General features: G+C 35.1%; 1 protein-coding gene across 11 annotated transcripts in view; it reads left to right on the forward strand.

The window, feature by feature from the left end:
* Window positions 1–5904: 5904 nt before the first annotated feature.
* Window positions 5905–15200, forward strand: part of ncam1b (neural cell adhesion molecule 1b) — a 127940-nt gene continuing 118644 nt past the window's right edge. For all 11 annotated transcript variants that reach the window (XM_051129194.1, XM_051129201.1, XM_051129195.1 and 8 more), the window contains exon 1: window positions 5905–6196. In XM_051129194.1, the coding sequence (XP_050985151.1) occupies window positions 6145–6196 (52 nt within the window). In that variant the 5' untranslated portion in view covers window positions 5905–6144. The remainder of the gene's footprint in view (window positions 6197–15200) is intronic.

The following is a 15200-nucleotide window of genomic DNA, read 5'->3' on the forward strand; positions in this document are numbered from 1 at the left end:
TCATGTCTTTCTTTCTTCAGTTGTAAAGAAATTGTTTTTTGAGGAAAACATTTCAGCATTTTTCTCCATATAATGGACTGATATGGTGCCCCGATTTTGAACTTCCAAAATGCAGTTTAAATGCGGCTTCCCAGCCGAGGAAGAAGGGTCTGATCTAGCGAAATGATCGGTTATTTTCATTTAAAATATACAGTTTAAATGCTTTTTAATCTTAAATGCTCATCTTGCCTTTCTCTTCCTGAACTGTGTATTCTGGCTCAAGACAGTTAGGGTATGTCGAAAAACTCCAACCGTATTTTCTCCCTCAAATTCAAAAATAATTTCAAAATCACCCTACATCGCTACAGAAGTTCTGACCCAGTCTTTGCAAAGTGAACATGCAAAGAAGATCAAACACCCTTAACAAATAACGTAAAACAGCGATATAGGGCGATTTTGAAGTTGAGGGAGAACATGAGATGGGAGTTTTTCGACATACCATAACTGTCATGAACAGGAACAAAAATGGTCCAGGAAGAGTAAGACGAGCGTTTGGCATTAAAAAGTATAGAAATTGTATTCTTTTCATTAAAATAACTGATCGTTTAGCTAGATAAGACCCTTCTTTCTTGGCTGGAATCGTTTACAACCGCATTTGGGATAATTTGAAGCCGCATTTAAACTGCATTTTGGAAGTTCAAAATCGGGGCACCATATCAGTCCATTATATGGAGAAAAATGCTGAAATGTTTTCCTCAAAAAACAATTTCTTTACAACTGAAGAAAGAAAGACATGAACATCTTGGATGACAAGTGAGTAAATTATTTGTAAATTGTTGTTCTGGAAGTGAACTACTCCTTTGAAGCCTGCCAAATTGGTACAATTAATTTTATGCCTAATTGACATAATGGAGAAGTCCACTTGCAAAACAAAAATTTACAGATAATGTACTCACCTCCTTGTCATCCAAGATGTTCATGTCTTTGTTCAGTCATAAAAAGATTTTTTTTTTTTTTTTAGATTTTTGAGATTTTTTTGAGAAAAAACATTTTAGGATTTTTCTCCATATAATGGACTGGTATGGTGCCCCAAGTTTGAACTTCCAAAATGCAGTTTAAATGCGTCTTCAAACGATCCCAAATGCGGTTGTAAAAGACCCCAGCCGAGAAAGAAGGGTCTGATCTAGCGAAACGATCGGTTATTTTCATTTAAAATATACAGTTTAAATGCTTTTTAATCTCAAATGCTCATCTTGTCTTGCACTGCCTGAGCTTTTTGTATTCTGGTTCAAGACAGTTAGGGTATGTCGAAAAACTCCAATCGTATTTTCTCCCTCAACTTCAAAAATGATTTTTAAAATCATCCATTGCTGCAGAAATAAAGACACAGTCAATGCAAAGTAAACATGCAAAGAAGATCAAACACCTTTAACAAAAAAGGTAAAACAGAGATACAGGATGATTTTGAAGGAAGTTGAGGGAGAACATGAGATGGGAGTTTTTCGACAGGATGATTTTGAACCAGAAAAAAAAAAAGCTCAGGGAGAGACAAGATGAGCATTTGACATTAAAAAGAGATGAAAATAACTGATTGTTTATATACATACATATATATATATATATATATATATACATATATATTACATAAAAGATGACATTTAATAAAGTTAAAAAATGCCATTGCAAAAAAAAAAATTTTCACTTTAAGAGTCAAATATCACCTCGAATTTTTTGATTATTTTTTGATTATTAATTAGAAGGTGCTCCTAAAATTTTGACTGTGCTTTAAGTTAGAATCACAAGTGCTCCTAAAAAGAAAAGTAAATGTAGAGCCCTGATGGATTTATTGCATTTTGGGGGAAAAAAACAAACAGTTTTACAATAAATCTTTGAAAATTAAAATCTGGATTTAAATATTTAATATTATAACCTAAAGATGCTATGTGAAAGTTTGAAACAGAAAATAGTGGTTTTCATCTAGCCACTTTCTTGGTAAAGAAAACACATTTATGACCCTGGACCACAAAACCAGTCTTAAGTCGCTGGGATATATTTGTAGCAGTAGCCAAAAATACATTGTATGGGTCAAAATTATAGATTTTTGTTTTATGCCAAAAATCATTAGGAAATTAAGTAAAGATCATGTTCCATGAAGATATTTTGTAAATTTTCTACTGTAAATATATCAAAACTTAATTTTTGGTTAGTAATATACATTGCAAAGAACTTGATTTGGACAACTTTAAAGGCGATTTTCCCAATATTTAGATTTTTTTGCACCATCAGATTCCATATACTGAAATAGTTGTATCTCGGCCAAATATTGTTCTATCCTAACGAACCATACATTGATGGAAAGCTTATTTATTCAGCTTTCAGATGATGTATAAAGCTCAATTTCGGAAAATTGACACTTACGACTGGTTTTGTGGTCCAGGGTCACATTTTTACTCAAAATTAATCAAAATTGATTTATAGTGTTTTGGAACCAAACTCTTCAAATATACTTGAGGTATAAATATCTTGCATTAAAGACTGATACTATACAGAGCTCATGCAATCCTTTAATTAATTAATAGTGATATTAAAACACATTTTAGGAATAATATTAAGTGCACATATAGCACTCCAAATAAAGTTTCATTATGATTTTTATATCAGTAAGTCTTTATAAATATATCAGTAAAAATGTTAATAGATTTGAACTATATAGTACGAAATAAATCTGTTTTAAATATATTACTTTTTTTGCTAGGGCAGGCTTGGAGACCAGCTAAAACCAGCTACTATCAGTTTAAATCAGCTAGGACTAGCCAACCAGCTCAGGTCTTCTAAAAGATAAAAGACCAATTAATTTGAGGTTAAATTAAATGCAATAAGTGAAACTGACGTTGATATGTTATCCAGCTTATTCTGCAACGCAGAAGTAAGCTATTTCCTGTAAATGTGTGAGACTTCTGTTTCATTAGCTGCTATAGTAAATAACTAGAAGAATGATGAAGTGCAGTAAACAGTGAAACTATCTGCGGCACAAACCAATGTGTTTATGATTATGATAATAATTTAAAGTAAAACAATAAGAAATACCAGTTTGCAATATCAAGCAGTTAACAGGCTGTTTTTGTTCAGCTAAAATAACTGGATGTGGATGATAGAAGCACCAAATATTATTAGTACAGTAGTAGTACTATTATACTTTATTTATTTATTATTGTTTAAAAGAACGCTGCTAAAATATAAATTATCATGAAATAATTAACATGTAAAATAATTGACATGCTGCCAAGTACATCCCAAGGGAAACTATTTTACTCTTCTTTTAATGTTCAGTAGACAGATTGTTTATCTGGGACGTGAGAATCTATTGAGATTTGCAATCAATATTATTGCCCATTTGTAAGAAAAACTTTTAGTCTTCTCATGCTCTTGTAAAGAAACCAATCAAAGTTTCCATGCTCTACATACACAGCCTTCTACAGCTAAGACCTCAATTTGCACTTTGAATGTGTTACAAGTCTGCCCTCTACAGAAAAACACACCAAATTGCAGGCTCATCCTCGCACGCACATTGTCTGACCAGCAGATGTCAGCAGATACAAACAATTCATTATTCATCACCTTCACCCCTTCTCTCCATGCCATGATTCATAATTTTAAAAAACACCTAACAGGAGAAAGAAATTAGGCTACTCGTGTTAAAATAACTGTCAGACGCATAAAGTAAATTATTAGTGTAGGAACGGGCATATTAAGCATGACAGTGATGAATGCTATTGTCAACACTCATTTTCTTGCCCAGACATGAAATGTGAGCTCCTATTCTCTTACTTGAAGACTCATCAAACAAAACTTTGGCAGAAACGCATTTCCCTTAGCTGCTGGTGCCATCTGTACAACTCCTGCCAGCTCCGCTGTGGAAACACAAATAGAAGAGTGTCCAAATTTATTGTTTAAACTACTACAAATAGTTAATTGCCGTTTTAAAATTCAATTATTTTCCCACATTTTTCCACTGTACCATCCAACTGAATATATTTTACAATTGAATTTCAAAATGCAATGTTTTGTATAATAGGTTACCAGTAATTACAAGTAACACAAGTTACTTGTTTCAGATTACTTTCTTTCAGGTAACTAGTAAAGTAATGCATTACTTTTGAAATATCTGAGTTACTTTTCCAAATAAGTAATGTAAGTTACTAATGCACTACTTTCCATAAAGAGCAACTGAGCAGTTACTTTTGTGTGCTTTGTTTGGCTGCAACTGCAAAAATAGAACAATATTAATACGCCAGAAATGAAAGAAACTGCTGTGCATGTGAACTGTTCTGACAGTTCTGACGGTTATTACCACAGATCCGGATGACAGAAAGAGTATATCAGCTTATTTTCAGGCAGATGAAAATTTGGGAGGCAGAAAATAGGCACACCTATTGAATTCTACGGTGTACAAAGAAACAATCACAATGGCACAGAAACCACACAAAGAAGGTTACTATACCATGCAAGATGTCTCAAATGACAATGACACCCGCTTTTAATGACATGATTGCTCGTGGTGGTAACCGGATAGCTTTTGAGATCTTTACTAACAAAGTAACATTGTCCAGGAATTGTACTCAAATTATGCTATAGCGATGATAGCCAAAATGAAGAAGCTGAAGATGATGATTACGAACTATTTTGTTTCACTTGGCCTGTTTCAGGCTGTTTCCCATACATGTGTTTTATATTGGTGTCTACTTTGACAATACCAGTCAAAAGTTTTTGATTAAGATTTTTAATGTTTTTTTTTTTTTTAAAGAAGTCTGTTGTAATGTTGTAATGATGCTAAAAATTCAGCTTTAAAATTACAGGAATAAACTACATTTTAAAATACATTCAAATAGAAAACATTTATTTTAAATAATAAAATATTTCAATTTTTACTGTTATGCTGTACTTTGGATCAAATAAATGCAGGCTTAGTGAGCAGAAAACTTTACTGTTCAAAAACTTTTGACTGCAAGTGTAGAAACTGCAATTGCAAAAACATAATAAATAAAATAAATTATAAATACCCAATTATGTAATATGTCTGCCTGCCTGTCTTTTGTTTCAGGTACATTTCGTATTGAAATCAAATATAATCATGCAAATTACCCTCAATGTGTAATGCATGAGTACAATAACAAGTCTACTGCCAGTTTTCTCACACCGAAACAGCTGGCCAGCACCTAACCAAGGCTTTAAATTGGATACTTTTAGATGATCATTGTTCTCCAAAAGTTCACCATGGATCCTTTTCAAAGCCACAGTGAAAAGCAGTTCCTCTTTAGCCCTGCATGGGATATAGAGAGCCAGATAAAGGAAACATCAGTGAACTGATCCGTGAGGGAGATCATTATTTTCAGAATGACAAAATGGGGCACCGCCTTCACAGCATATTATCTACTACAGCTCGCTATATTAAGGAAAGATGACTGGAAAAAAATAAAATAAAATTATATTACCAAAGCACGTCTTTAAAGGAAAGTTAACCCTGAGGAAAATAACCGGCACAATTTTCTCCTTTCATTTGGTCATCCTTCTCCACACAATAACGGTGACCGAATGTGACATCCTGCGTAGTATCTCCGCTTTTGTTGCGCAATTGTATTATTTTTTACATTTTACAGATTTGGAACATGAGAGTTGGTAAATATTTTCGTGAAGTATCCCTCTAAATATTTATATATATCATTAAACCTACCAGAAATACTGTATGGAAAATATTTGTTTATACATAACGTGATTTTCTCCTTACATTTTTTACTCTAAACAGTCCAGGTGTCGTGTGGTGGTCGTGTTTAGTTTCCAGGTTGGGTTCAACGTATTATTTGATCATATCGTTGTCTGTCCTCAGAGTCGCCGCTGATTGGGTGGTTTAATTCGCGTGCATCTTGAAGCGGCGTGTGCACGCGCTCTTGCCTCTCAGTCTCAGCGCGCGACATATGGGCAAGCGATTTTAAACCGCAACAATATCAGTACAGTCCAACGATTAGGATCCTCATCCATATTCGCATCCCGTTCAGAAAACTTCGTTAAAACTTCGCTGGCATTATTTTGCGGATTACGAATTCTTCATTGCAAGCACGGAAGACAATAATAAACAGTAAACACACTGTGTTTCATAAAGGGATTGCAATGTTTCCGACCAAGGCGATAATCTTGGTGCTTCTTTTCTTTGGCAGCGCAGGTAAGACCGCGTTCAAGTGTTATGCAATAACCGCACACAAAATATAAACACTTATATAATTCATAGCTAGGGTTTTGTCTATTTTTCTGATTTGCATGCTACTTTTATGATCAGTGATGTAGTGGCAGGTGCATCCGTGGACCTGTTTGAATTCTGCTGTGCTCATTGATCAACACTGTTGCATGCAGTTTTTGAGAAGCAGTGTGTTGTTTACATCACTGCATGCCTGACAACGTAAGTATTTTTATAATACAGATTATAGGGACTGTTGTGAGCTAATTTGCTAGGCTAGATCCAGTGGGCTTTGACAATGGAACCTGTCCTTTAACTAGACAGGATTATCTGAGCTAATATTATAAGCAGCCCTGCACTTGTGCACTGAGTTAAAGCCTGTGTAAGGTAGCAGAAGGATTCGAAAAAATCGCATTGATTTCCATTGATCCTCAGTAAATCCTTATGGGACAGTGGTGGGATGAATTCTTGGCAATCCACCTGCTGCACGAGTCGAGAAAGATCCAATCAGCGAGTTTGGGCGGGAACTGTCTATGATGTAATTAACCTGTTTTGTGTATTACCTCATATGCAACGCGGAATTCCAACTAAGTTACATTACAGTTATGAAGGATGCTATCAAAGTCATTTTATATAAACGTAAGGCTGATTTACATTGCCTTTGTATGTAAATGAATTTATCAATCAGTTTAAGTGTGTGTGAAACTTTTGATTACCTGATGGGACAGACATAGTTACAACAGTGTTGTAAAAATATTTGCAGAACTTTATTTACATATTTAGATTATCAACACTTTGCATTTTGAACTTCAAAATGTCAGTTCAATAGTTCATGTTACGGATGTGAAATTTGGGTCTAACACGGACTTGACATTAATTGTGATTTTTCTAATTAGCTGATAAAAGTTAGACTTGCAAACCTTTAAAACACTGCACTGATAAAATGAGCAAAAATTTTGTTTTACTAACAAATCACGTGTAATATCAATTATTTGAACTAAGACTTTAAGTTTTCTTCAATATCTTGCTATTTCGACATGAGTTCTTGATCATGATGAATGATGAGATACACTTAGACTTAAATACTGCAGCGTTGCTATATTAGAGATAGTGTGGACTCGGTGTGTGTTTGCCATCTGACCTGGGACAGTCCCGCACATTTACTTCCTGTGGTGTGCGTGTGCTCACAAGTGTACTAGACCGCAAATGTGGGTTTTAGGACAAGCCCTAGTTTGCCATGGATTCCTTATGGAATGTCCTGCGCTTTTAGCATTTTGGATTTATGAGTGAAATAAAATCAGTGGTTAACCTTTCTTAAAGAGACCACATAAATTATATTCCTCAAATGTGAATATTGAAGCCACAGTGTTGTGTTTTGACAAAAATATGTTACTACTAAAAGCTGTTTTTGATATGATCGTAGCGGTTTTAACAAATTACGCTTAGATGATTTGAAAATTTGTGTTTGATGTGTAACAGCAATTTATGGTGTAGAAGAAAACATGAAAGTCTCTTAAAATAATAATTAATCTACAAATACACTCTTTTAAAAAACAGTGTTGAAATTGCTTATAAGCTCTTGGCTTTTAAGACAACAGCTCTATTGATGAAACACTTAAAGGGTAAAGATGTAGTCACATTAGCAAACTTCTAAGAAAATTTGTGGGCAAAGTTTACCAGTTGTCAATAGTGTGGTGAAGCATCTCTTACTCAGAGGTAACAGAAACCAAGTAGCTTTATATTAGTCAGTATGTCATATTCCCATGTTCAGAGGTAACCAAACTTAAATACAATGTGAAATGTGTGGACATGTTTTACCTCATGTAAAATTCCCAATTTGCATGGATATCTGTTGAGATGACTGCATTTTGCACATGAAATTTGCTGAAAAATGATTAATGTGACACATTTTGTAGTAAAATGAAACTAAAAATGAAAATTCTGTCATCACTTATCTTCATGCTATTTTAAACCCATAGGACTTTTATGTTTAAAATACAGATGATGATATTTTTAATGAAACCTGTAAGGTTTTTGTCCTGTCACTAAAAACATTTTACACTAAAAATATTCATAAAGACCAGTGTTTCCTCTACCATTATATTAGGGGGGCGCCCAACGGCACCCCGCCCCCCTTGAAGGTCAAGTTAAGTTTATTTTCAATATAGCGCCAGATTACAACAGAAGTCATTTAAGGCTACCTTTCCTATAGAACAGGTCTATACAGGTTTATAATCTTTTATTAAACAAACTAAATAACTTTATGGTATTTTTCTTATTTACACGGCCGCATGTCATTTCAGTCTCTACATGGTTGTGCGTCTATAATTTCTCCTCCGCAAAAACAGGGACGTAAGCGTCCATTCATAAAAACGAAATTTACTCTATAGCACAGAATGCCAAAGAATTAGTCGATTTGTAGATAAATAAATCAAGAGTTGGTCTGTCACTTAATTCGTATTGCGATATGCACTAGTGTCTGTGATTACTGAAATGCAAAAAGACGGTTTAAATATGAATTGTGCATGCTATTCTTAGCTCAGTATGTATGAATGGCAGAGACGCGGTTTTGTTTACTACACAAATACTGACGCACAAGTGACGCTTGCGAGTGAATTTTCGACCTCTGCGTCTCACTATATGACGACATGAACACAAACTTAATCTTGCTATGAGAGTCACTTCATGTGAATTTTACCGTTTTACAGACATAGTAAAATGTAATCTATACTGATTAGTAAAATCATCTAAGGAGACACAATTGTTTTATGTGACGGGTTTTTATTCATATATGAACTTTGATCATGCATGGAGCTCATCAAATATGGCAAACGCAAATGCGTAAATGCTTGCTCGACGTTGGAGAACCAACCTGATTAGGTATCTTTACATGCACTCAGTCCAAATGAATCCAATCCGATTTCTGAATTATGGATTCTGAAAGATATGTTTATATGAACCTTAAACCTTTCAGTCATATTTTCATTTACATTTGCCTTTATGTATTTCGAACAAAACTACTTTCAGAACCGGAGAAAGCCACTGCAATAATGCCACTGGAGCTACCATGAATATAATTGTAATTTTTGTCTTATTGCCAAATATGTTTTTAGCAGATGGTCCACTGAGCTGCTTGTAAGATGTAAATAAACATATGCATAGGGCTGGATGATAAGACCTAAATTCAAAATCTTGATTAATTGAATGTTTTACCTCGATTACAATTGATGAACGATTTTTTTATTATTATTATTGTTATTAGTTTATTCATTTATTTTTTTTGCCCTAATAGTTATATATATGAATTTGACTCATGATCGCTGTTGCATGTGATCTTCCTCTCAGCGGTCTTGTCCTGTCACTCTATAGACCAATTTGGATTGGACGTCAGTTACATCACTGTGCATCACAAAACTGGAAAAATCCATGGAAATAAGAGGTGTATTGTTGTGCTTTTGGATGTCAGAATCCGAATGCAAATAATTTTTATAGAATATTGTCACCAAAGGCACCATTTGAAGCTAAACGCAGATCTTTAAAAGGACAGACTAATGGATAAAACCTGCTGATTACTCTACTTTTAAAGCAGAAATTTGATTTAAACAATAGGTCTACATAATATTCACATATGCAGTTAATGGGGAACATATTATATTAGCCCTACATTTCCAGCTTGAAATATTTAAACCTAGAATATTTTACATTTACCTATTTATTTCACAATTCAGACTTTTTTTTCTCACAAATGCAAGTTGAGTGTCAAATAGACGTATATTAGATGTCTTTAAGATATTTATGATTTAGAATGTATGTAAAACTGACCCAGATAGCACATGTACGTCTGCAAGATGTCTGTTAAAGATCACTTGATCTGAAAAGCATCTGCTGTGTACAAACATCTGACAGACGTCTCTAAGATGTCAGTTTTACATACTTTCTAAATCATAAAAGACACCTAATTTACGTCTGTTTGACATCTGATAGGTAGGCTTGCCACGATAGACGGTGTTGACGGTGTTACCGGTTTTAAGACGCAACACCGGTGACATCACTTTACCACCGTGACACCGTCCCCACATTTTTTTTTTTTTTTTTTTAAGTATTCGTTTTTTTTATTAAATATTTATTTGATTAAATGGAAAATATAATTCTAAATAATTTACTTAAGACGAGAGCATGCACTATAATTAAAAACTGAACATATCTACGATGCGTCATACTTCATTTATCACGTGAGGAGAACGAGGAGTCGAATTTATAGAAAGAGAATGGCGTTGTGTTTTTTTTTTTCATTATGTTAATAAAACTTCTGTGTTTAATATCAGTGATTTTATTTATTTATTTATTTTTTGTAGTTTCGTTGTCGTCCATTCAAACAATTGACGCCGAATTGCCAATTCCCGCAAAACTGAAAGTGAAAGTATAATACGCACGCATTTATAAGCTATTTAAAAGCAGAAAAAAAGAGGAAACCCCCACCCCCACGGTGATACCGGTATTACCGGTGTTGTCACATGTCGATTAACCGGTGGGGAAATTTCCTCATCGTCACAACCCTACTGATAGGAAACATACTATAGAAATATTGCAGATGAGCAATCACACCGTAAAAAAATGTCTTGCAGATGTCACAAAGACATCTCCGTGATGCACGTGCCAAGATAACACACGTACCTCTACAAGATGTCTGTTAAAGATCTCTTGATCTGAAAAAGCATCTGCTGTGTACAGATGTCTTTTACAAACGTTCTAAATCATAAACATCTTAAGGACATCTAATATACATCTATTTGACATCTGAAAAACATAATCCGTCTTGCAGATGTAAATGCAGACATCAAATAGATGTCTCTGTGATGTATGTGAGCTATTAGGGTGTGCTGTCAGGGAACATATGACGGCACTGCGCATGTGTGCAAGATATTTTTGAATCTGACTGAAGAGTTGGTCATGTTCAAACATTTGAGTTTTTTTTTTTTTTTTCAGGTCTACACTACTCTTATAGCATACGTACATCACAGACGTCTATTAGATGGTGTTTTTTAGTGTTATCTGCAATATTGGATGTTTCCTTTCAGATGTCAAATAGACATATATATTAGATGTCTTTAAGATGTTTATGATTTAGAATGTATGCAAAACTGACATCTGAAAGACGTCTAAGACGTTTGTACACAGGAGATGCTTTCCAGATCAAGAGATCTTTAACAGACAATGTTACAGACGTACGTGTGCTAACTGGGCTTATGTCCAATTGTGATTTCATTCGGAATTAATCTTGCTTGGATTGATTTGTGTGTTTACATGAAGGCTTTTCAATCCAATTGATCCATCAGTCTGATTGTTAATGGATTGTTATTGTTGATTGCGTCTCTTTAGAAGACTTGTATAGCTTGATTCATACAGATCTTTACTTTTAAATGCATAGAAGTTCTGGTTGCATGGACTTTCAGCAGATACACACAAAAGATGAGAGAATATAAAAAAATCTTTTTTGAAGATCAACAAAAGTCTGTGATGGTGAGTAATTGACAACACAATTTTCACTTTGGGTCTTTAAAGAGATTAATTACCTATATAATTTTTGTTTACTTGCACCCTACTGTAACAATTAAGAGCTAGACTTTAATTTCCCAGAATTGCCTCCTCAAAACACGGTACCGCAGTGTCAGGGTGCTGTGGTGGTTGCCAGGGCTTGCTTTGTGGTTCCTAAGGTATCCTGGGTGGTTGCTATGTGGCTGTTCACTCGTTAAAATCGCCCACCCTCAAGACTCTGTGATATTCTGCTCCATATAGGATCATGTTTAATTCTATTAGATGGGAATCATTCCTTAGTGCAAACTTTGCATATGAAGTTTAATTCCCAGTTATACAATTTTATCAAGCTAAATGAGCAATAAGAACAGTGGTGCTTGCTTTAGCATCCCCCACTCTTATGTCATTGTTTTGATGATGAGAGAAAAACACAAGGCTGTGCTGCCGGAATTGCTCTGGGACCTCATCAGTGTCATCTGAGAGACGAGATGGGCGGAGCCCTGTGGTCACATGATGCAGTTCCCCAGGCTGTGGGCATGAGTCATCTTTGTGACGTAATCTCCTGATATGCAGTTAAGCTCTCATTGGGCTTTTAATTAGCTGTGCTAGAGATAGCTTGGCCTGACTCTGAGGGCCTGAGCAAGACGAAAACAATAAGTATGATGTAAGCCACAGATCCAGAAACATGACAAACTGATCCCGCATCCTCGCTTCTGAATTCGAGGAGATGAATTTGTGGCCTACAGAAAATGGGATTTAACAGGACAGATGTTGCACTGACAGATCAATTTCCCTTGATCATTACCGCCGTACACCCACACAAACACGCGGAGAGTGTTGTCATGCACAAAGTGTGACTGGAATCTGTCTCCTCATCGCTGATGAGATTTGTGCATCTGCATTTGATGTTTCTCTGGAACGTTGTTATTTTATGTCTGCATTAGTAGGCTCAAAAAGTGGATTTACTATTTGCACTTAGCCTTAACCCCTCCATAAGCCAGTGTTGGGTCAATGAGTGCCCCAAAAAAATCTAGTATAAAACACGTGTGACAAGTTCTTAGAAATGCTTTTACGTAATCATTTTTCTATGGTTCTGAAAAAATGTCAGACTATTTTTAAGAAACATTTTAGTGTAATAACACATGTCATGTGGTGTAACTAGGACTTGGTGATCAAGATATAATTTTCCTTGATTAAAAGATACGTTTTCAATATAATGTATATGTAGAATAGAAATAAAAAACTGAAAAGATTCCATTGCTAAATTGAAATTTAGCTCAGGAGCACTCATATTGCTTGTAGATGTTACTACACTTTTGAGTGGAGTTAAACTGTGGCAAATTCATTTGAATGAGTATGGTTTGGAAAGGTTACACACCTCTTAGAAAAGGTCTAACTTCTGAAAATACATATCAGAGCAAAAACCAAGCCCTGAGGTCAAAAGAAATGCCTGTGGAGCTCAGAAACAGGATTGCATCAAGGCACAGATCTGGGGAAGAATTCCGAAAAAAATCAGCTGCATTGTAGATTCAAAGAAGAATGTAGTCTCCATTATCCATAATGGAAGATGCTTGGAACAACTAGAACTCTTCCTAAAGCTGGCCTTCAGGCCAAACTGAGCAATTGATGGAGAAGGGCCTTGGTTATACTGGTAACCAAGAAGCTGATGGTCACTCTAGTTGAGGTCCATGATCATATTTGCAGATGAAAGAAATTTACAGAAGGACAAAAATCACTGCAACACTCCACCAATCCGGTTTTATGGCAGTGTGGCCAAACTCAATCCTCTTCTCAGGGAAGATGCATGAAAACCCCCTTGGAATTTGCAAAAGGACTCTCAGACTGTGAGAAACAAGATTCTCTGGTCTGATAAACCTGAATTACAAGCCTCCTGTTTGGAGTAAACTAAGCACTGCTTATCACCTGCACAGTACCATCCCAACAGTAAAGTGTGCTGGTAGCAGCCTCATGCTGTGGGGCAGTTTTTCAGCGGTAGGGACTGAGGGACTATAAAGAAAGTGTATAAGGAAAGTTTAATGCACCAAATTATTGAGATAGCCTTTATCGAAATCCAGTCCAGAGGATTTAGAACCTCAGAGTGGGCAGAAGGTTCGCCTTCCAACAGGACAATGACCCCAAGCACACAGCAAGAGTGGCTTATGGACAACTCTGTGAATGTCCTTGACTGGCCCAGCCAGAGCCTTTACTTGAACGCAATCAAATATTTCTGGAGAAACCTAAAAAATGTCTGCCAGCCCCTATCCAAGCTGACAGAGCTTGAGAGGTGAAGTGGTGAGGAGAAGAATGGTAGAAAATTGCCAAATGCTGATGTGCAAAGCTTGTTGCATCATACCCAAAAAGACTTGAGGCTTAGGTGCTTCACCTAAGTACTGAGTTAAGGGTATGAATACTTATGCAATTTACTTATTTCAGTGTTTTATTTTGAATACTTTTGCAAAGTTGTTACAAATGTTTTTTTGCTTTGTCATTATGGTGTATGGATTGAAATTGATGCGGAAAAAAAGTATTTTAAAGCAGTTTAACATAAGGCTGCAACATAAAACGTGAAAAAAAAATTAAGGGTATAAATACTTTCGCAAGGCACTGTAAATCTATGCTACTTTGAAAATCTAATGGTTCATTTTAATAAAACTCAAACCATCAGAATAACTAAATTTTACCATATAAAAATAAGGGTTGGTACAATTTTTTCAGATGTTACTGTAAAAGCAAGCTACTGCTACTGTCAAGTAAAGCTACTGTCAAATGTGCATGTCAAAAAAAAATTATTGCCACCTGCACTGCAAACTGTGCTAAAGATTATCATCATCGAAGGAAACACAAGCCTGTTTCATGATTGGAAACAATATCACTCATTAGAACACAGAGATACTAAGCAGTTCATTTTTTTTTCTATTAATATATTTAGTTTGTTAAAGAAAAATGACTGGAAAGCGTGAAGTGTTTGTCTTGTTCTGACCATGAAGAGTAGTTTAAAACCACAATTAATGATCTGGTTTCTACAATTTTCACTTAAGAGCCAAAATCTGCTTTTAAACTTGGAAGAAACAAAGATTTGAAATTTATCATGATAATCATCAACTGATATGAAAAACTTTATAATGATAACATTTTTGGTCATATCGCCCAGCTCTAGGTGTAACCATCAACTAAAAGTAATAACATATTTTCCTTACACCTTGAAAGCATGTGAGTGTACGTGGTAATTCATTTTCAGAATTTTTAGATGTGTTTTTAAAGGTCATTTTTTATATATCATGAATTATTAATTCATAAATGTTACATTTGGGAGTTGCACCACATGACTTTGGAACTCTTGTCTTATAGTTCAAATTATGTGATATTTTAATACATTATTGAACCTGACAAACAGCCATGAGGGTCTGCAGGGGTCCTCTTGATTATAAAATGTATTCTTTTATTCTATGTGGGGTTT

This window comes from Labeo rohita, chromosome 15 (genome assembly GCF_022985175.1).
Source record: "Labeo rohita strain BAU-BD-2019 chromosome 15, IGBB_LRoh.1.0, whole genome shotgun sequence".
Taxonomy (NCBI): Eukaryota; Metazoa; Chordata; class Actinopteri; order Cypriniformes; family Cyprinidae; genus Labeo; species Labeo rohita.